This window comes from Epinephelus lanceolatus, chromosome 9 (assembly GCF_041903045.1).
Source record: "Epinephelus lanceolatus isolate andai-2023 chromosome 9, ASM4190304v1, whole genome shotgun sequence".
Classification (NCBI taxonomy): Eukaryota; Metazoa; Chordata; class Actinopteri; order Perciformes; family Serranidae; genus Epinephelus; species Epinephelus lanceolatus.
Window position 1 is genome coordinate 14,292,705 of NC_135742.1, and position 21,568 is coordinate 14,314,272.

General features: G+C 42.3%; 1 protein-coding gene across 3 annotated transcripts in view; it reads right to left on the bottom strand.

Annotated features, from left to right (window-relative positions):
• Positions 1–14,234, bottom strand: part of LOC117252036 (transducin-like enhancer protein 4) — a 66,188-nt gene extending 51,954 nt beyond the window's left edge. For 2 of the 3 annotated variants that reach the window (XM_033618678.2, XM_033618677.2), the window contains exons 1-4: positions 13,635–14,234; positions 13,179–13,276; positions 11,333–11,396; positions 11,159–11,203 (exon numbers count right to left, since the gene is read on the bottom strand). In XM_033618678.2, the coding sequence (XP_033474569.1) occupies positions 11,159–11,203; positions 11,333–11,396; positions 13,179–13,276; positions 13,635–13,679 (252 nt within the window). In that variant the 5' untranslated portion in view covers positions 13,680–14,234. The remainder of the gene's footprint in view (positions 1–11,158; positions 11,204–11,332; positions 11,397–13,178; positions 13,277–13,634) is intronic. The other variant, XM_033618680.2, reaches the window with a different exon arrangement.
• Positions 14,235–21,568: the final 7,334 nt, after the last annotated feature.

The following is a 21,568-nucleotide window of genomic DNA, read 5'->3' on the forward strand; positions in this document are numbered from 1 at the left end:
ACACAACACAACAACAAAATAGCTCATAATAAAAAATAAAATAGGCCAGACAAAGAAACCATTTTACCACATAGCCTACTTTACTACTACTACTACTACTTTAGTAGCACTAATATCAAGGAAAAAAAACAAATCAGAAAATTCAAGTGGGCAATATGCTACACTGAAATGCTCCAACTGCAGTATAGCTTCCTACAGCAGACGGAACAAAACCGGGTCACAGTTGGACCACAGTGCAGCTACAACTGGTGAAAATGTCCCTTCCGGTTCCTTTACAGTCATGACAGCAATAACAAAAACAGTTGGCTTACTCATCTTGTAATGTTTTTAAGTTTAGTGGATCATGACATTTTGATTCTGATTCATAATGAGAACAAAGTTTTTGATGAAGGCCAGTATGTGTTCTTCAGCAAATGATAAGACTTGTTGTTTTTAACCAGGTCGATTTCAGGAAAAATTTGCAGCCACTACTGGCCACCTAAGAGGAGTGAGGAGTCAGCAGCCAGTGATGGTATAAAACAGTGAATAAACCAGGTTTTTCAACAACTGTGAATCAGTTTGTGTACACACAAACTACGAGGCTCATCGGCCCAGTAGTTTGCAAGATGCAGACAGATGGATACAAATGCACGCACATAGACACAGACACAACGAAATGCATGATCTTCTTGGGGCTTATGCCTGATAAAGATAAAAAGCATTTCCAGCTATATTTTCAGCACAAGCAGTGCTTTATGAATAAAGTTTATCCTTATACACTATGTTTAATACTTTGGACGTGTTCAGTGTTTACGGACCAACAATCCAGGGCTTAAAGTTGACTTTAACATGTCTGATTTTATCTTTCCTGAGGCAAAATATGAATCCTCTGCCAAAAAAGTTGCACCAGCTCAGGTGAGCATTTTGCCAGTTGAGAGCAGATACTTCAGAATAAAGGTGTAGCAGACATGTTCAGCCAGACAGCAGACAGACAGAAAAAGAAACTGCAGAACACTTCAAGCTGAGCCATATTCACTCTGCAGACATCTGCAGTCATTCTCAAAGATTTGAGGGGTAATGCACTGAAGAGGTTCCACTGAGTACTTTGATTCATTCAGTGTTCACGCTTGATGATCCACTTACTGACAACAATGTCAGAAAATACCCTAAAACATCTTCAACATCCAAGGGCTCTCATTCTTTCTGATGATGCGTTGTCATCACTGAGTGCTGTGCTGAGCTTTTAAGGCAAGACTTCACAGGCAACAAGTGAAGATCTTAAAAATATCTTCTGTAACACACAGGATGAGCACAAGCTATCATTAGAGTTAGGGAACCATTTAGTGTCAAGCAGATGGGGAACTCGAGGGAGGGTTGCAGTTCAACTTACCTGTGATTAACACAGCGCTGCAGCCGCTCGCGCTCCCACAGACAACCTAAAACACTGACATTTTCATTTTATATTTAACGTTTATCCAGGGAAGACTTGCTGTGCACACATGCCCTTTTTCAGCTTGGTTCTGCTTCAGATTCATACACACCGGGGATCTGCCCGGTACATATTAGCCTCTGAGATACTCCACTACTAGATGGTTGGGGTTTAAGTGCCTTGCTCAAGGGCACCTTAATGTTATGTGCTGAGGGCAAAGGAGGCCACGCTCAGTGTTTGCACCTTAAGAAGGGAATGAATAAAAGAGCTGCTTCCTCTGGTCTAGCATTAGGATGTGGATATTCAAGGACGCAGTGAATTGACAGCGGACAGCAGCAGAGGTGAAGGTCAGCCTGTATGAGATATGACATCTGCTTGGACATAAAATCACTGCTAGGCAATGCCACAATTGATACAACATCACCTATAGTGAATGGACTGCATGTATATAGAGCCTTTCTGCTGAAGTAGACAAAGTGTTTTACAGTTTGCTTTTAATTCACACACACATTCACACAATACTGTTGGTGGAGCTGCCATGCAGGGCACTGGCCTGCCCATTAGGTGCAACTTGGAGTGTCTTGCTCAAGGACACTTTGACATGTGGACAAGAGGGGCTGAAGATCGAACCAACAACCAAGAAAAAAATGTTTGTATTGTACGTTTTTACATACTATGGATAGGTCACATTTGTATGTTGTTTTGTAGCGGATACGTGGTTAAGTTTAGGCGCAAAGATCACTTGGATATGGTTAGAAAAAGATCACATTTTGGCTCAGTAAACACACATTTGGTGGCACAAGAGCTGTTGGAAACCCAGGGACAGGTTGGTGAATAACACCCTGGTTAGGTGGCTCAGACACCTCTGAGAAAAGCTGTGATGTGCTGGTGAAAAACAGCCAGGATTTCTGCCACATACAACCGGTGTTCCTGGTTTCGAACTCTGCAGCTCAGCAGGCATCACGCCTAGGTGACATAACATCCACCATTCCCTCCACTTCCTGATGACAAAAGTCAGCTTATATATTACAACACTTTAGAAAGTTGATATGATACGTATGAAACATGCAAATGTGATGTATTCATGTTTTGCAGAAAGGTGTAATGAAAACTGTTTCTTCTGACGATTGGGCTGAATGAATGAGAGTAGATGAAGAAAACAAGTTGTAAAACACTATGTGCAAGCTGTGACGCTTGCAGTAGTACCATGTGAAAATGGCCAGGGCTGATTTTAAGTCAGTACACATGTTATATATACCATAGTTGTAAGAGCAGCATAATGTGTGCATAGCAAGTGTGTGGTTGAGCGAGCAAGCGAGAGACGCTGGATGCCCTCAGAGCAGACAGGTGTTGGCGATCAGAACAGATAACAAATTAGCTGTAAAGCTGTCAAGAGGTAGCAAATGAACAGTGTAGGTTTCAATGTGTTCATGAGTAAATGCTGCAGCTCATCAGGATCAGGTAAAGTTCTTGCTTTCCAAACTGTTGGGTAAAGTGAGGCGGGTTGGCCCAGCATCAACATCCAGACCACAGTCTGGAACCTGAAGCAGGAACAATTACAACATGTTTACAACAAGGCTTTGAGTTATCTAAATATTTCAGAGGGGTAGAGCCATTGTCAGTGTGCACTTTAGTTTTGTTACAATACTGCTACTGACATGAAATGAGCAATATTCATATTTATTTTTCAGGAACGATAATAACAATAATACAGATAAGAAAGAAGATGGAGGAAGACAGGGAAAAACTGTAATGACAAGATTGGTCTACAAATTGCAATTAGATTATTTTTCCATATCGTTCAGCTCAACACTTTCTTATCCCAAGTCATCACATATTGCTGCTTTGTCCGTAGCCTTTCATATCTGCTAGGTACTAGGCACTAGGTATCCTTCTGCATCTGCTGTTGACATTCCAGGACACACTGCCACTGCTGGGACATCATCACATGGTTGGGTTAAAGCAACTAAAGCACATGGTTGGGTTTAGGAAGAAAACATCTTAGTTTAGCACTTGGGAAGCAAACACTTGGCTCCTGTGTGAAAGTCCGAGGTTTGTTGGACCCATGCGCCTCACCTCCTGCCCGCCCCATAGAGACTTTCCAGCTCCTTATATTACATTGTTACCAGCAGCATTTCAACCTGATGACGTCCAGCGGCATATCATACTGCTGCAACAGGTGCCATCACAGCCAACCTGCGGCATATCATAATAATTCAAAAGATCTAGTCCGGCCAAGTTACATCCTGATGTCGCCCAGCTGCATACCACCGCCAAGAAAGGTGGCTTTTGGCATCAGGCGTCTGACTCTCAAATCACTGACAAAGCGGTGGTATTAGACAACTTTAGAGTGAGAATGGGCTGTTCAGCCCTATCTACTGTATAAGCATTATTATTAATAATTTTGCAGTATTTAGGGGCCTTAATTAGAGAATAGGAAGCTTGAGGAGAGAGATTATTCAATTTGCATTCATATAACATCCAACCCATGATATAACTGTGACAAAAATTCATGCAAACTCACAGCTCACTGTGATAGTTTAAACAGCTGTAGTATCTGCTAATTAGTTCTTACATCATGCAGATATGAATGAAAACTGTCTGACACATAGTTTATAGACACATAGTTTTCTCAATGGTAACATTTAGTCACTTAATTGATTAGTCATTAAACAGCTATTTTGATAATGGATAAATAAATAATGTAATACATATAAAGAAGATATATATGTATAAAAGATAAAAATAATTTTGTTTTTAAAGTAAAAAGATCTTTGTTACTATTTGGGATTTTTTTTTTTACTGGACCAAGCAATTAATGAATAAATCAAGCAAATATTAAACAGATTAATAACTAATGAAAATAATCATTAGTTGCAACCCTAATGTACTTTTTAGCAAATAGGCTAAAACTTGCTGACCCCCTGATGTAGTACTTTAAACTGCAATGTTTTTTATCTTGAAAGATTGTCAGACAGACACAGTAGTGTGAAAAATAAGGACTGATGCAGATCTCCACTAACAACTCTGCAAGCTGCACCTGCAATCGATTCGTTTTGAAGAGTTGACCCTGAGATGTTGGCACAGAAAAGGAAACAAAAGCACTGGAGCAGAAAGGGAAATAGAGATGCTTTTCCACGAGGCAACACAACCAATTTCAGGTGACATTTTACATCAATGGCAGACAATCGTGACTGTTGGCCAGAGTGCAGGGGGATGTCAGCCTGTTTGGCCAACACGTCTGTTCACACTACAGAAACCAAAGCGAAAAAGCAGGGCTCCTTTTTTTCCTCAAAGAGTGTCCTGTGGTTTGTTGAAACCTAGAGATTTTTTTTCCTGCAGCGGACAGGCCTCGACTTCAACCTGGACCTGTCACCGTCTCGACAGTGAATAAATAACAAGAAACGACTTGCCAGAGAGTCCTCTAAGGTTAGGACTCAAACTCAGGTCGATCCATGGAGCTTATTGCCAGATTAGAGGACTCTGTGGTCACATAAAGCCCAATAACCTCTGAGGCGAGATCATGCACGCCGAATTTATCTTTGACCCTCTGTGTGAGTCACTGGAGAAAATGTTCCTCCGGTTGAAAACAGAAAAAACAGTCAGCAGTAGCTGCACAACATCAAGCTTCTTCTTTCATGGTTCGCCCCTTGTGATCAGATCAACAACATGCACTAAATGCTGTGATCGGTCTGAGCCACTGACTTTTAAGGGCTACTGCAGAAATTGCCTCTGAATATGCTTTCATTATTTACCTGAGAGCACCTACTTGCTATCTCTTAGCTTCTTGGATTACCGTATACTCCTTGCGATAACAGAATGGCGAGCCAGCACAGCACAACAACACACCAGCAATGACCACTTATCGCTGCAGATGTTGCTCAAACCAACGAAAAAAAACAGCTCAAACACTCCCACTTTAACTCCTAACAACAAAGAAATTAGATCAGGCTGGAGCCCTGGAGTCAGATTGGGTCAGATAGAAGATCAAATGTCCATCTCCCCTGTGGAGCTTTGTAAGCACCACATCAGCACCACTTTTCACCACCAGCTAATACACCTAATGGACCCCACCATATAAAGGCTGTACTCCCTTGTGACTGTAAGTGTGCATGCGTGTGTGTGTCTGAGAGAGTGGGTGTGTAAAAGACAGAGCGAGATAGGTAGGGAGGGACAGAGGGGAAAAACAAAGGGCGTTATACAGAGAGGCTGCAAACAGCTCACCCTGCAAAATTAGTGCTTAGTGTAAATGATGCGGCTCTTAAGTATTTTTGCACCTGATTAAAATTTAAAATAAATCCTCTCTTCCTCCTGACAGGTTTAGTCGAGGTGAAACATTTTCTTGATTGACTATAAGCAGGAGTGCATTCAGACTTGACATAAATATATAAAATAAATACGCCAGCGGTTTCTTTTAGCTTCTAATTACTTTAAAAAGTGAATGGCAAAATGTCACAATTGCATATGTTTATAAGGGCCCAGACGCATGCCACGTTTTTTTGCACCCTTAATTCCATTGTTGTCAATTTAGATGTGCGGAAGGTGTGCTGCAAAGTGAGAGCAATGCTGTCGTGGTGCGTAAGCAGTCTCAAATGTCTATTTTATAGGGTGCAACCTAAGATCAAAGTTCAACTTTTGGAATGCAGCCGCACAAGCCAAAAGCAACCAAGACAGCTGGCGGGTATCTTTCCTTTCTGCCATAAATATTAGTCTGTAAATATGGAGAAGTTGGTCACTTTAGTGCAGGGCTACCCAGAGCTTTACATCTGTCCCATTGACAATATTTTTTTTTGTTATTATTATTTATATTTAAAAAACAATGTCTGGAAGAAGATCAGCACCAAACTCTGGATTTCTGATCAGTAGGCTATGAGACGGTGCTCGTTATGGTCGTTTTGCAATGTCAGGTGCAACCTGTCTTTAAAGTTGGCACAAGAGGAGCATTCAGCACCCAACCTCGTGTTTTTCAGGTAGTAAAAGACGGCATGTGTGTGAGCCCATAGTTACAATCAAATTTACAATGTGCGAGCTGCAATTTGCGACAAAAGATCATTTCCTCTGCTGTTGATTCTTGTCTCATTTCACCGATCAAAACAAACACTATCGAACTGGTCACAGCAGATATTTTAACCTGTCATAGTCGGAAAAGCACAGGTGTTGCTAATGACAATATTATAGCACTAACTAACAGTGAGCAGGCATGCACAATAATAGGACCCTGAAATCACAGCAGCTAAATGGATTTCAGCCATTGTTAATTTCATTATTTACACCTGTGCCATGTCAAAATTTCCTCCGTGAAAAAGGCCTATACATGCGACCCATCAGCAAGAAATTATCTGCAACAGTCATTCAGAAAGTGTGCTGTTGTCACCGTTTGTGATCTGTGTGTAGAATCTCAACATTCAATAGTTTACAATTATTAGAAATTAGACTGAAGGCAACCAGCAGGGACCCTAGGAAATCACTGTACACTGCCAAAGTAGGCCGTCATGTAACCTTTCTGTAAAACTGCAATATGTCATTTTAAAGTGCAGTTTATACTCGCCATAATGTCCCCTGCGTGAGCTTCACACTAGAAAATGACATAATCACCTGTTTCACATTGAGCACAGAGACTCTGAAAGCTGTTGTAGCACTTGGTCGTGCACCTCTGAATTTTTGTAACTAGGCTTGCTGCAGTTCAACTCAATAGGGATGCCTTCAAGGAAAGACTGCCCGGGCAGGTTTGCATGGACAGACATCTCTACGACTCTTCATTGAGAGACCACAGGTGCAGACAAATGGCTTTGAATTATTGGAAAGAAATAGCCACCACACTGGGGAACTAAGAGGCTATTTACCGCAGGGCGTGGAAGAACGAAAGAGATCACGGTAAGACCTAAAAAAAACCGACCTCATGGAAAGAGTGGCAACCCGAGGGGACACGAAGTGATACGAAATAATTTTGAGTTGGAAGTAACCTACAGTTATAATTACAGAACTCAAATGCAATGTTCGGTGGTACATCAGTGTTTTTCAAATGTTGCTAGGCAGCTTACTTTTCAGGTAATGTTCTTCCAGTATCCCTCGCTGGTTTTTTGCATAGTCACAGAATATTTTGTTTGTTCGCCGCCTGGCATTTTGGAGCACATTCATGCAAGCTTGTGACTCGCGGGCCATCAACAGAGGCCTGCGCCAGGGCCGCACCAGTATAAACAAAGCTTTGGATTTTTGTTCAGATTAATAAAACAAGATGCAAAGCGTTAATGCTAGCCAGTCTTTATGATAAGCTAAGCTAACTGCCTGCTGGCTGTGGCCTTAAATCTACTTGACAGATACAAGATTGCTTTCAATCTTCTAATCTTATTCTCAGCAAGAAAAAGAGTATTTCCCAACATGTTGTACTGTTCCTCAGTTTTCTCGACGCTGCTTTTCTCGATCTTATGACCACCTGGGCGAGCAGGTCGTCCACAAATCGGAAGATCGGCTGTTCAATCCCCGGCTCCTCCTGATGGCTGTTCCATCAGTGTGTGAGCATGAGATGGTTACGGGGTAGCAGGTGGCACCAGGTAAGGCAGCCTTGGCCACCAGTGTGTGAATGGGTAATTGTGATGTAGTGTAAAAGCGCTTTGAGTGGTCAGAAGATTAAAAAGGCACTACACAAGTGCAGCCCATTGACTATTTGTGGGCTCCTGGTCCCAAGATCAGAGAGCAACAAAATGCACTGTCTCTGTTACAGTGTCACCAGCCTGCCACCATGTTCACACTGAACAGAAGTTGAATTTAAAGTAAAATCTAAATTTGAAGGTTATTGAGATGTTTTATATGAAAGTTTAGATTTGTAAACCATCAGAAAATATGAAGAAATAATTACAGCATGGTCTTATTTACTGTAATTCAGAGGTTTCAGTGTGCTTTTAATCTTGCTCTAAATACATTTTCTGGAAGTAAGACGTTACGTGACCAAAATCCTCAAAATGAAACAAATGCCCCCCTATCCGCTGCAGTAGAATGAGTTGTCAGACCTGGTTGGAAACACTGCCACTCTTCAGTATCAAAACGTCTTATTACTTCCTTCTTTCACCACTTTCTCCTCCCGCCTCCTTCCCCATCCCCTGCTTGCTTTATTTCTCTTTCAGCCTCGCTAATTTGCAATTGATTAGCTGTCCTCTCGCAGCTCAGTCCCATGCTCTACACCCCTCGTGCCCTCCTCCCGCCACATCCCTCCTCCCCACCTCCCCACCTCCCTGCCCGTCCTCTCCTCCATCTATGAGTCAATTTCTCTTTAACGAGGGCACCAGAGCCCTTCTCTGTAAATAAAACAGAGCCTATAGCCCAAAATCAATGGGCCTATTACCCCCAGAAAATGCTAAACAAGCAGTATTAGCAATTCGCTTGGTAGCGGAGGCCGACTGCCTTAATGGGACTGACGCTCAACAACCCCCCCCCCCAACAACATCAGACCCACCACCACCACCACCTCCTCCTCTCCTCCTCCTCCGCCCCACCCCCCCCCCCACTCATCAATCTCTGCATCCACTCAACGAGCCACACACGTCGTATCGTCATATCGAATGCCCTGAATAGAAGACACACATTAACGCCCATGCACGCTGGTGTACACAGCCTGCACATCGAAATCATTTGCTTCCACATCTCACACACACACACACACACACACACACAAACAGAAAAACATGCACACACACACACAGAAGCTCCTGGCAGAAATTAGGGATTCACTCTCCAAAACTGTTTCCTGACAGAAATCATTGGGCACCACACAGAGCCACAGGCCACATTTTACCTCTTTTTATTTATTCTCCCTTTCCACCAATAAACACACACACACACACACACACAGAGCAGAAGCAGCAGCAGACAGCAGGATTTATAGAAGAAACCCCGTATTTCATCAGACAAGTCTGATTAGTGTGCCAGTAAAAAGCTGCATGTGTGTGCAACATTCACACACAGAAATACACACAGACACACTACAACCAAAACAAATGCAAAGACTAACACACACACACACACACACACACACAAGTAAAGGTCTACAATATACGAGAACACACATGTACGCACACACACAGGGCGCACAAATACACGAATAGCACACACTCAACTAAATAAACAACTACAGTGTGCATACAGACAAATACACGCGGACCCACACACATGCTAAGTAAACATGTACAGTATACATACAGGCTGTTATACAGATCCACCACCCCTCACACACACACACACACACACACACACACATGCAGCAAAGTAAACACACAGCATAGATACACACAAACAGAAAATCATACACACAGCGAGACAAAGGCCAAGCATTTATCACATCCTCTCGTACTCACAAACACACACATTGGCACACGTGCTACACACACCATTTCTCTGGAAATGAACGTGTAGCTGGTTAGCTGTGGCCCATTTAGCCTGGCAGCTGATGTGTGGTTAACACAGACATTTATGCTAATGACCCTCCGCGTTTAAAAAAAGCCAGCAGTAATGTAAAGGCTCGTTAAAGGCCAAATCCTTGTTCACTCCAGTCATTTTTCAGCCCATTTTCTCGTTCAATTAAACTGATGAAATCATTATTCACACACGGAATTACTATTCAACCTCACAAGGCAAGCGAGCTGCTCATTTTTTCACCCCTGTAAATCACATTTCCATTTTGAAATGTAGCACCTTTAATGTACATTCTGGGATGATTCTGCTTTGATACTGGCCCCCAGTTTGTGTCTCTCATGATCTAACATTACATTCAAGTCACAGCTAAGCATCCCGTTTTCCTAAAAAAATAATTACCCGCGGATCTTTGAAAAAGCCAGAAGGTTGTTTGATAAAACTGACCGCTGTGCTGAAGGTATTTCCAGAATCTTCAAAGACTCTTCGAACCGTGTGGATGAAAAAATGATTCTGTATGTTGCACTTTTCAACCCGTTTCTCAAGTTGCGACTGTATTTCCTGATACAGGCAGCTGGAAATGGCTCTTTTTGTAAAACACAGGGAAAATATTTCTGCATTACTTTGCATTAATATATAAAACACAAGAAAGAAACATCAAATATGCACCAATACTGATTATACAGTTTCTAAATTTGGGGTCATGTTGTGCAAATAGAAGCCAGGAGATGTGTCATTTCTGGCTGCCATCTTCATTTGGTGATGATAAACCTTATCAATTAGTTTTTATCCATATGTTTAGAGGAGTGGAAATACCTTTCAACAAAGTGGTGAGTTTTTTAAACATCACCAGGTACATATTTTTAGGGATGGTTAGCTCTATAGCTTGAATGCTGTACATGACAGGCCCAAACTGTGGGACTAACACTAAAAAATCCCTAGCAGAGAAATTGTTTACCTACGACAGGTGAGGAGGTTATTATAAATAAATATGATAAATTAAATTGTGAGTATTCTTGCAAGTTCGTATATACAAAGCGTGGGGCCTCGAAAAACATGGCGGGACATTTTAAAACCTGTTTTAAAATTCAAAACTGCCATCAAGTGACAGCAGTGTGGCCTTTTCTGTGTTCACCTTTTAGCACTGGTAGTAATAAATAAATCATTTTCAAATGTACCTTAAAAGATTTTGCAAAATTCAGCAGCAACTACAGATTTGAAAAAAAAAATTTGAAACTAAAAACTCGCGTTAATCTTATCCACCATCTGCATTTCTTCGACACCTGCTCCAGTGTGATTTCAAACAGTTTTACATCTTTTTTACATCTGAGTGAAAATGTTTCCTACCTGCTTGTGCATCTCGATGTTCAGTCCGTACGACATCTCATAGTACTGAAAAGAAAAAAGATCAAAGCAAGGTCAAACAAACCTGTTCTCTCTCTGTTCCTCTTTTTGCACACACCCCAAAAATACTGATGCACTCATGCACACACACACACACACGTGGTCAACGAGACTCACCATGACATAGTGTCTTTGCATCTCAGTTTTCTCACTGGCCAGTTTTTCACACTCCAATTTCAGACTGCGAGGCAGAAGGAAAATGTTATGTTAGTGTGTACCATGATCAAACACACACACACACACACACACACACACATACACAGAAAAATCATTTATGACTTTAGATCATGACACTTTACATAATTCACAAAATGAGACTTTGAACAAAATAAATTAGAGGTGTCATCTGCAGAATGCTGAGCATCTAAGTGACTACATCCTGTTACTTTAAATTTGCATTTCTAAATCTGAGTGCAGAAAGTAAAAAGAAAAAAAATAGTAACTTGGATCACACCAGTTTCCCCCTGCAGACACAGACACTTACTCAGCAGGTGCAGTGCAGTAATTAATGGATCAATAAACGACCACACAAACCTCATCATATATTCTTTACAGCGTGAGTGGATGCCCCAAACTGCACCATCAACAAAAAAGCAACCATATAATGAGGATCCATTTTACAACTGTGGTTACACAAAAGCTTAACTCTTTCAAATACCGTCTGTTACTGGAAAGCCTCATTACGACAGCATGCTTTTGCTCATGTAATTTATGAGAAGGCTGGCAGGTAAAGGTAGGATGCTGATGTGCGGACAGACAGAGACTGAATGTGAACCAGCTGTAGAATTTTGGCACAGCCAGATTAAACGTGTGACTCTTTACTGCCTTAACATAAGCTTTAATTTGAGCTTGATGATGATGATTTTTTGCCATCAGTCCAAAAGGTTGGAGAGTTTACTCAGCAAGCAGTTCAAACAATATGGATGCCAATAAGCTTTTTCAAATATTCAAAATGATATTACATGTCACAGGAGATTTGATAATTAAGTAACCTCAAAGAAAGTTTCAGAATACATTTTACTTTCTTCTAAATCAAGCTTCAAACAAAAAAATCTCCAAAGAATTGATGTGTATTCAGTGTGTGTATATCTGACCGACCCTTACTTCCTTTTTTCCACCAAATCAGTGTCTCCCTGCACTTTGGATTTCACACATATGCAGCAGTTTGATCACAGCATCATGCATGCAGCACAAACTGTCCTCGGTTCAGCTCATTCAGCTCCGGGATTGGCCAGCAAACTGGACCGCTAGTTCATCTCACCAGGTGATTGGGCCATAATTACCAGGAGGCCAGAGGTGGGCGATTATTATGCATTGGTATCGTGCTTATGGTTCTGCCCCCAAGCAATGTATTTCACACTTCATCATGTCGGGTGAAAAAGTATTTCACGCCACTTGCGTTTCGCAGAGAGAGACGTGCATACCAAGGTTGATAGGGTTTACCTGCAGTTGGTCACCAGCGATAGATGGACCTGAGACAAATGTACTAGCATGATCGGAGGGGTCTAAGGGGATTTGGGAAAATGGGATCTCTAGATTTATGTTGACCTCAAACTAACTGTTTTATTCCTCAATCAAATCCTAAACAAAAATCAGTTTCTGTCTTGTGTTTCATGTCGTTGCATCATGCATTTTCAGAAACATTTTGGTCACACTGTGTGACTGGTGCAAGGAAGGTCAACATCACAGCAATGACCTTTTTTCTCCTCACATAATCTGTCTGGTTTCAGTTTATTTTCATTATCGATCAATCTACTGTTTATCTTCTCAATAAATGATTTGAAAACGACTCTTAAGATAATTAATTGACCAATCATTGCAGCTTTTGGACCCTGAAAAACACAGATCAGATTTGCAATCACTCCTCAGCTCAATGCAAAGTTGGAACGTTTCATTTTTTGTCACTGCTTTGCTGATGAGCAGATGTTTCCATGTTTATGCCATGCACCATCCACACTCTCACCTGTGGTACTGGGCTTGCAGGAAGTGGAACTCCTCCTTGATCCGGTCGCAGGACTCGGTGACAGTGAACTTTAACGGCTGCCCCGGCTGGTGGGGGACCTCGACCCAAACCAAACAGCGTGTGAAGGAGGGGAAGAGAGGAAGAACTGAGCCACCAAAGTTCAGCGTCACCACACACACACACACACACACACACACAAACACATGCAAGACTGTAGATGACAATAGGCCTCTGTGATAGGGATGGCCTTTTGGTTTCACTCAGTCTCTTTACACGTTAACCCACGCACACTCATAGACACACACACAGCTGCAGCAGTTTGACAATGAGCGCAATTGTCCGTGCGAGCGCGCAGTGGCACGGAAACTTGATCTAAACTGATTACGCATCAGGCGCGCGGCTGTTAATCTGCGCTGTTTTGACACACTGCCTCGGCTGCTGCTCCTCTCTACTTACCGGATGCCGTGCCGGGGGGTACATCTTGCTCAGATCTCGAATCATTAAAAATGAATTGCAAAGTTCATCCACATAAACACGAAAACCAAATGTGTGAGCACGGATCTTTCCCCGTGCGTAAAAAGGTCAGTCAGTGGTGGTTTTGCGGGTTATGTGCAGGTTCCGTGGAGAGTGGGAACATCCTCGGACCTCTGTCTGGCCGTCATTCTTTTAGACACTATCTCAAAAGTCCATTCAGTGTGGTAACAAAAGCAGGAGTTGTCTCAGTCTTCTCCAAAAAATCTCCAGCGCGTTATTCTACGCGCACAAAGCTTAATCTTCTCCTGAAACTAACAGCGTCTCCTCTATTTTCTCTGATTTTCCCTACAAAGCATCGACTTTTGACACCTCATGACCTTGCTTGTCCGCGACTCAGCTTCTCCGCGGCGTCCCGTCGTCACGCATTTATCGGTTAATTTCCTCCAGCCTCCGTTAATGTTCACATCCTCACACGGCACCGGCGGACCGAGCACCTCACCGACTGTAGCAGCCTGCCACTGCGAAGCCAAATTTAGAAGCAACCAGTCGTACGAGCGCAATTACATATTCACAACAATTATAAGAGCCCGTAGCGTGACGTCGGGACGTGTAGTTTAATTCATATTAGTCGATAATAAGCACTACAGATGTGCGTCTGCTGTAAAGAACTACAACTTCCCGGCTCCTCCGCGAAGCCCCTAAAGCCAATGGTGTGTGGTCTGAAGGAGGAGCGACCATTAAAGACAGCCAATGGCGACAGATGAGAGCACACACCGCGCTCCATCGTCCTGCCAATCATCCACATGTCGTCCAATCACCTTCAACAGGATGCAATTTATGCAGACTCCCCACGTGGGGGCCTCGGTCTGCTACTAAAAGATGTCACAGGGATTAATCTGGAAACTATCTGTTGACTTATGTGTTTTTTTTTATAGAGACTTCCAGGCGGAGGCGAACATATGGCCCCTAGGTGTCTCATGTTTTTCCTGTTTTTAATTGAATCGCCTAATAAAACAGTCTGCTATTATGTTCACAGATTGCACTCACAGCCCTGCAATTAAATTCTCATTGAGCTCCCTTGTAGGTACCTCTGCCTGCTTGTGTAGGATTTAAATCATATAGGGGGAGACAAAATAATGTACACACTTAATTAACTTCAATTTGAATCATTATTATTACTGCTACAAAAGTGGGTTAGATTAGGCTTTCTCAGCCCCCTTTTATATAATGTCTCTGGGACATGTTGGTTTTTCTAGGTTGTCCCTGTTGCCATAAAGAGTTTTTTCTGTCTTTTGACTGATGCACATGCAGTTTGGAAACAGTGGAAGAATACTCTGATCTATAACTTAAGGAAAAGCAGCAATACCACTGTGTAGAAACATTGGTGCAAGTGAAAGGTCTGTATAGCATCAAAATATGCTTAGATTATTACAATTACTGATTACAGTAAATACATCACTTTATTTTCGCTGCTGGTGAAGGTGGAGCTAATTTTATCTACTCTACATACTGGTGGGCAGTTTGCGAATTTCCATCCATGGTTTGGATCAACTGAGTCTTATCTTCATTTATAATATAATTTAATTTATTATTTAGAATTTGTTGATTGTATTTTGTATTAATAATTTAGAATCTGCACAGTGGCGACCCCAAAGGAGGGCAGGGGGGCCATGGCCCTCTGGTACAATTGCAGCAATTGTACAACTACATTTGTATGTAGGGCCCATGTGGGTAGTAAATGGGCTGAAAAATAGGCCCTGGATTGTTTCCATAATGGCCCCATGTCATAATGGAACCCACAAGAGTGGGTTTACTTAAGTGAGTCCCAGATAAGGTGCCCATTTTGGGCCCATACACAGTTGCAACCCAGGTAGCCCGAGCATAACCATGTGGAGCCCACTTGGGTAAACCCACCCACGTGGACAACTGGCATGGGGTCAGTATGGAACTCATGGACAGTCCCATATAGGGCCCAATTTTCAGCCCATTTAGTTCCCACATGGCTCCCACTGGGTCCTGCTGTGGCATGCTCATTTTTTAAGATAGCTATTGGTACCAATCACGTCAGAGAAGGTGGCTAAATAACACTCCAAAGCTCAGCTACATTTTGGCGAGGGAAAAATGGCGACTTTCAAAGACATCCGTTTGAACTCTCACCTCAAGATATCTGGATGAAAATGGGTTCTATAGGTACCAATGAGTCTCCCCTATACTCAATTAGGCTTGAAGTGTTTTGCTCCTGACAATCACTGTACTCTTTTAAATTAAAGCTGTATATTTATCTTTTTAAGAAAAAGGACAATTGAAAGAACAAGAACGACAATGAATCACCTGAGTACATCAGTATGCGATTCCTTTACTCTTCATACTGGCATAGTTTCCAACTAACCTATGTTCTTGAACAGCATAATCAAATTCCTGAAATTCAGTTCTGAAGAAGAAGATAGCCTATACTTTATTAATCCCCAAGGTGAGATTCAATTTTTCACTCTGTTGTCACATACACAGGCCTGAAACACACACACATGCACAACCAGGACCTATACATGCATTTAACGGAGAGGTGTCAGAATGAGGGGGCTGCCCTTGGACAGGTGGTTGGGGTTTGGTGCCTTGCGCAGGTGCGCCACGGCAGTGCCCAGGAGGTGAACTGGCACCTCTCCAGCTACCAGTACATGCTCCAAATTTGGTCTGGGCGTTGACTTGACAGATGGCCCCCTGCGTTCCCAACCCAAGTCCCTATGGACTGAGCTACTGTCGCCCATTACTGTCTTTAGGAGGCTGTGGCGTGCTCATTTTTTAGGCTAGTCATTGATACCAATCGTGTCAACATAGCTTGTAGGAAGGTGGCTAAATAACACTCCAAAGATAGGGTACATTCGCCAACTCAAGATATCTGGATGAAAATGGGTTCTATTGGTACCAACAAATCTCCACTAAACTGGAAAAGGCTTGTTCCCTGTAAATGTTTTGCTCCTTACAATCACTGTACTGTAATCATCTAACATGTATTAAAACAGGATTGTTGAGGAACTCAAAATTTTAACTGCACCAATATTAGTCTATGCACATCAGATAATTTGTAATATTAACTATAAAATAAGAAAACAAAGTACATTAGTATGCGATTCCCTAACTCTCCATATTGACATAGTTTTCAACTAACCTATATTCTTCAACAGCATAATCAAATTCCTGAAATTCATTTTGGTTTTGGTTTGGCACCCCAAGATTTTTAGCGGCCCCCATGAGGCCACCACTGAATCAAAGTAGAGGTTTAAAGTTGTAGAAAACAGAAATAGGTCCAAGTCATGCAAAATGACTTAAATGAGCTTAAGAATCAACCTACATAAGATGTTTGCCCTTTTGTCTGCAATCCAATTTGGACACCTATTGAAATACAGTCTATTATAACTCTCTACGTCTTCTTCACACACAGTGTGAGGCAGAGAGTGCATGCAGTATGTCAGCCTACATTTGCAGCTGTGAGTAGATGTTTAGTGTGGGTAGATGAAACGCGCTGTTGCTGGGTCAGCAGCTCGCTTAACTACTGCGTTCAGTCATTTAGCTGCACTAACTGACTGTGTCAAAAATCTTAATCATCTTCTGCTGCATTACGCTTCACATTCCTCCTCTCTTTCTCTGAATTCGTTATCACCTCTAATAGCTACATTTAGAATCAGATCTGTTTTCATATGTGTGTCTAATTGTGTCGTAAAGCTGCTGTGCTGCTTTAACATGATGAAAGAAGACTTCTATCACTGCTACGTCTCTTATTTTCTCTACCTCAAACACACACACAGGCGTACAAATGGTTATCCACAATGTGACACCACATCAATCCTCTCTCCCCGGGTCAGTGTGTCTGCCTGTGTCTCTCTGTCTTTCCTGTTGTCTCTGCCTCTCCCTCATACATAGAAGGGATTGTGCACACTGCCTCAGCCATTCAAATACACATCTCTATCTACCACACATACAAACTAATATCTCAGGTAAGCACAGAGCCTATAGTGACCTGCTGTCGTCTGCGTGAATCCACTAAGGCTCAGAAAAGGTAATATCATGCCCTCCCTCTTTCCCCTCCACGGGCTGAGCTGTGATGTGGGCGAGCAGGGGAGGTGCAGAGGTGAGGGAGGGGGGCAGGTGAGGAGGAATAAACAGATTTATTTGCCTGCGCCCCTCTCTGATTATTTTGCCCCTGCCTTTTGTTCCAGACCTTATGAAACCCAAATGTCAAGTGAGGCGAGGGCCTCATATCGAGCCCTGTCAATCACATCCCTCTGCGCACCTGAAGCCCTGACGCCGGATTATTGGCTTCAACACAAGGGCTGCCTCTGCCGCCCGCCACGATGCCTCAGACGATTCAACAGCCAAGTTTTTTTTTTTCTAAAGAGGAACTTCATTTGGCAGCTGATGCGCAGGAGATTGCACAGGAGCAGATTTTGAGGGTAGATGGGTAGCGAGCTGGATGTGTGTGTGTCTATGGGGGGGCCGGGTGGCTTATCGAGGGAGGGGGGATTAAGGAGGAGGAGGTGGGCTTGACGTGGGTGGAGGTGGGGAGTGGGTGGCAAGAAACCCCGGCCTTAACATCTTGCTCAGTGCACTGATCCCGACTAGCTATCAGGACCTGTACATATGTCTCTTAATCTCACTGCAGCTCCAGTCCCCTCTCCTTTCACTCACTCACACACACAAAATACACACACATATCTGCTTATATCTCATGTTATACCCCCCCACTATTACTAACTATAACACACGCACACACACATAGCCCACTGGTCATAGTATTTCCCTCCGTCAGGTTTTTAAAAGAGTACTCCACCTATTTAGCATTGCACTTCTACAACAATGTCCAACACATTCTCACTCCGACCTCGTAACATATTGACGTGCTTGGTCATGGACTTTCCAAGTCCAAATACAACATGCAAGGTACCCTGGGTGCGTTCGTTGTTGATGCTCTGTGACACCGTGTTGAGTTCTGCCTGTTACATGCATTGTCTTCTTTCAAGATACACTTCCGTTTTCACAGGAAATCTAACATTTACATAGGTCTCTTTGAAAATAATGCACTATGTCAGTACAACACCGTAAATTGACATTTTCTTTCCTTCAGTGACAAACCTGGTTGGGTTAAGGCGACAAAAACAGGTGGTTAGGTTTAGGAAAAAGAACAGGGTTTGGCTTTAGAATCTTTCGGGACGCAAATACCGCTCTCTCAGGTGAAGGTTGGTGTTTGTTGGACCAATCCACCACCACCACCACCACCATTCACAGCCTTAACTTTCGTCCTTGTCCAGCTGCATTTGCCCCTGACGCCACCGGCTGCTCGTAAACTATAATGGCAATTGGCTGCGTATTATGCCAATGTTAAAGGACTCCTTTTTTCGTTGGTTTCTGATCCCGCAACTTACTGCCCATGTGCCAAATTTCGATGACTTCGGGGTGAGACTGGGCTCCAATGTCAGATAAAGGGAAAAAAATCTGATACAGCAGAACCAGAAAACGTAAGAATCCTACACATTTGCTCAAACACCATGGATGCTGTCAATATCTTTCAAAGCCTTTGGAAGGTCTAATATGTTTGGGGATAGAAACTGAGTAATTGATTATTTTTGCCATGGTCATTGACCAGTTCAGCAGAAAGCTGCGATTGTTGTTAGTTGTTACGGTGACAACTCACTCTCAGTTTAAGAACTCTGGCTGCGGTCAAATGGTCCTTTCTGCTCAGGAAGGTTCCTAACTGTGTGAAATGACCCTGAAGTATCTGAGCGTCTGCCATGATAAGGTCTGTTTGAATTGCCTTAATATTAAGGAAAGGTGCTTTGATGCTTCCTTTATAATCTCCTTTAGCGTAGACTATCCTTTACAAAAGGAAAGGAGATAATGCCGTCCCACAATGCCTTGCAGCAGCAACATTTAATGTGACATGCCATACCTGCAGTTCTTTAGGAAATCAACTATTTTGTGACACTATCCGCAACCTGTATGACTCCTAACAACTTAAAGTCACATCATCTGTTAATCTGCACCCCTCTAATTTGTATAACATCTTTACTTCATTTACCTGTCTCTGATTGAGGTCATCAGAACATGCTACTACCACAATAAATGTGGTTAAAAATATGGTCGTATCCTCTTGAAATATTTTTTCCTGCCTCCTAAATGCACTGCAAATGTGCACATCGTGTTGGTAACTTATTCTGAGCAGTAGCTCTATTTGTCAGGACACAGGGAGTTGCTCAGTGGACAGCCGAGAGGCAGAGAAGGATAAACAGCATGCAGACTCACATCTAACTCAGTGAACTAAGGGTTTATTTCAGCCAAAACAGAGTCTGTGATTGTTGGAACAGTGAAAGGAACTAAGAGTTTTTGGTGAGTTTTATTTTGTTTCTGTCAAATTTAAGCGTGTTTTATGATGAGTTAACGAGGCAGTTCAGCTAACGTTAGTCTTAGTTGGGTGAAAGTGAGAAACCTTGATTGGTGTACTTTTTCTATTTAATGAGGAAAATAGGTCCTTTTCTTTTATAAGTTTATTTCTATCAATAGGATTCATATGAAGGCTGTGAAATCTCTGCTCCAACACATCTCCCAGGAGAAACTACGAGGTGGGATAACACAAAAGTTCACTAACAAGTTACTTTCCTCAGTTAGTAACGCTGTAACGTAAATCCAGCAATTCTTAGTTTCTTTCTAGCAGCATGGCAGGGGAGATAGAAAACAAAGACCTCTCTCCCTGCTTTCAACTACTCCAATGCTCGTTTGGTGAGTTCACAACTTGTTGGTTTGATTATACAGAAGAATACGGAAGTTAACCCGCTACAACCGTCACTGTGGCAATGGTACATACAAATGGCTGTCATTTTGATTTCAATGGGATTTTAATCTCTACTATTCTAAATGGATGATTAAAAAAAATAAACTTCAGTTGTTGCATTGCAGTAAACTTAACATTTTTTTGTAAACTCGCTATCCACCTTATTTTCAAACATGGAAGTAAGTAGTGATCAACTTCCGTGTTTTTGTGCGTGACTTCCGGTCAGCCACTTTCCCTTACTGGAGCTAACGGTGCAAGCTAATTTTTTTCAATTTTCAATTGTTTATGTTAGTCAATCAGTTAGTTAGTTAGTTAGTCTGTGTATTTTCTTTCTGTCAGCAACATACACTCCTAACACAGGACAGGTTGTTTTTATTGACTGAGTTGATTTTTAAGCCATAGTGATGTGCGGATCGGCTCTGATAGCACCCGAATCAGCATGTACGCATCAACCATCCAGCCGTTACAACATGATTGAGCTAGCAAAGCAGTTTTGTGTTGCTGTGTGTGGTATTTATTCAGTTTTGGGAAATCACGATGTCAGAAAGCATCAGTGGCTGCAGCTGACAAGGACAGCTAACACTAGCAGCAAAGCTAACATCAGAACGTCATCCGTTAAAAGCCTCCCGTTGTCGGATACGACATGAAACTACTCCAGTTAGCTCAATCATGTTGTAACTAAGACATCCGCTGGAAAAAATATTTTTTTCACAGACCATTTATTGAGTTATTGAGTTATTACAGACACCGCTAACAGCTAACAGCTGACAGCTAACGGTTAGCCTAGCTAATCTACAATAACCATGTTATTAATTACAAAACGTGCACACAGAAATAGTAATGTTTGTTCAATCATTGTGTTCATAGACTTTACAAACATCAGATTAGTCTAAATGGTGATATAGTGATGTGAAAAATGTGAGATATCTAGCTTAACTCAACAAGGTAAACAACAAGGTGATTCCCATTTACACAGTGGTCAAGAGTGATGGACCGGAAGTGTCGCACAAAAAAACCCGAAGCTGGCTGTGTTCTGTTTTGCCTCTGTGTTTACGTGAAAAATAAGGCGGATAGCCTTTACCATTTTCTTGTTGTT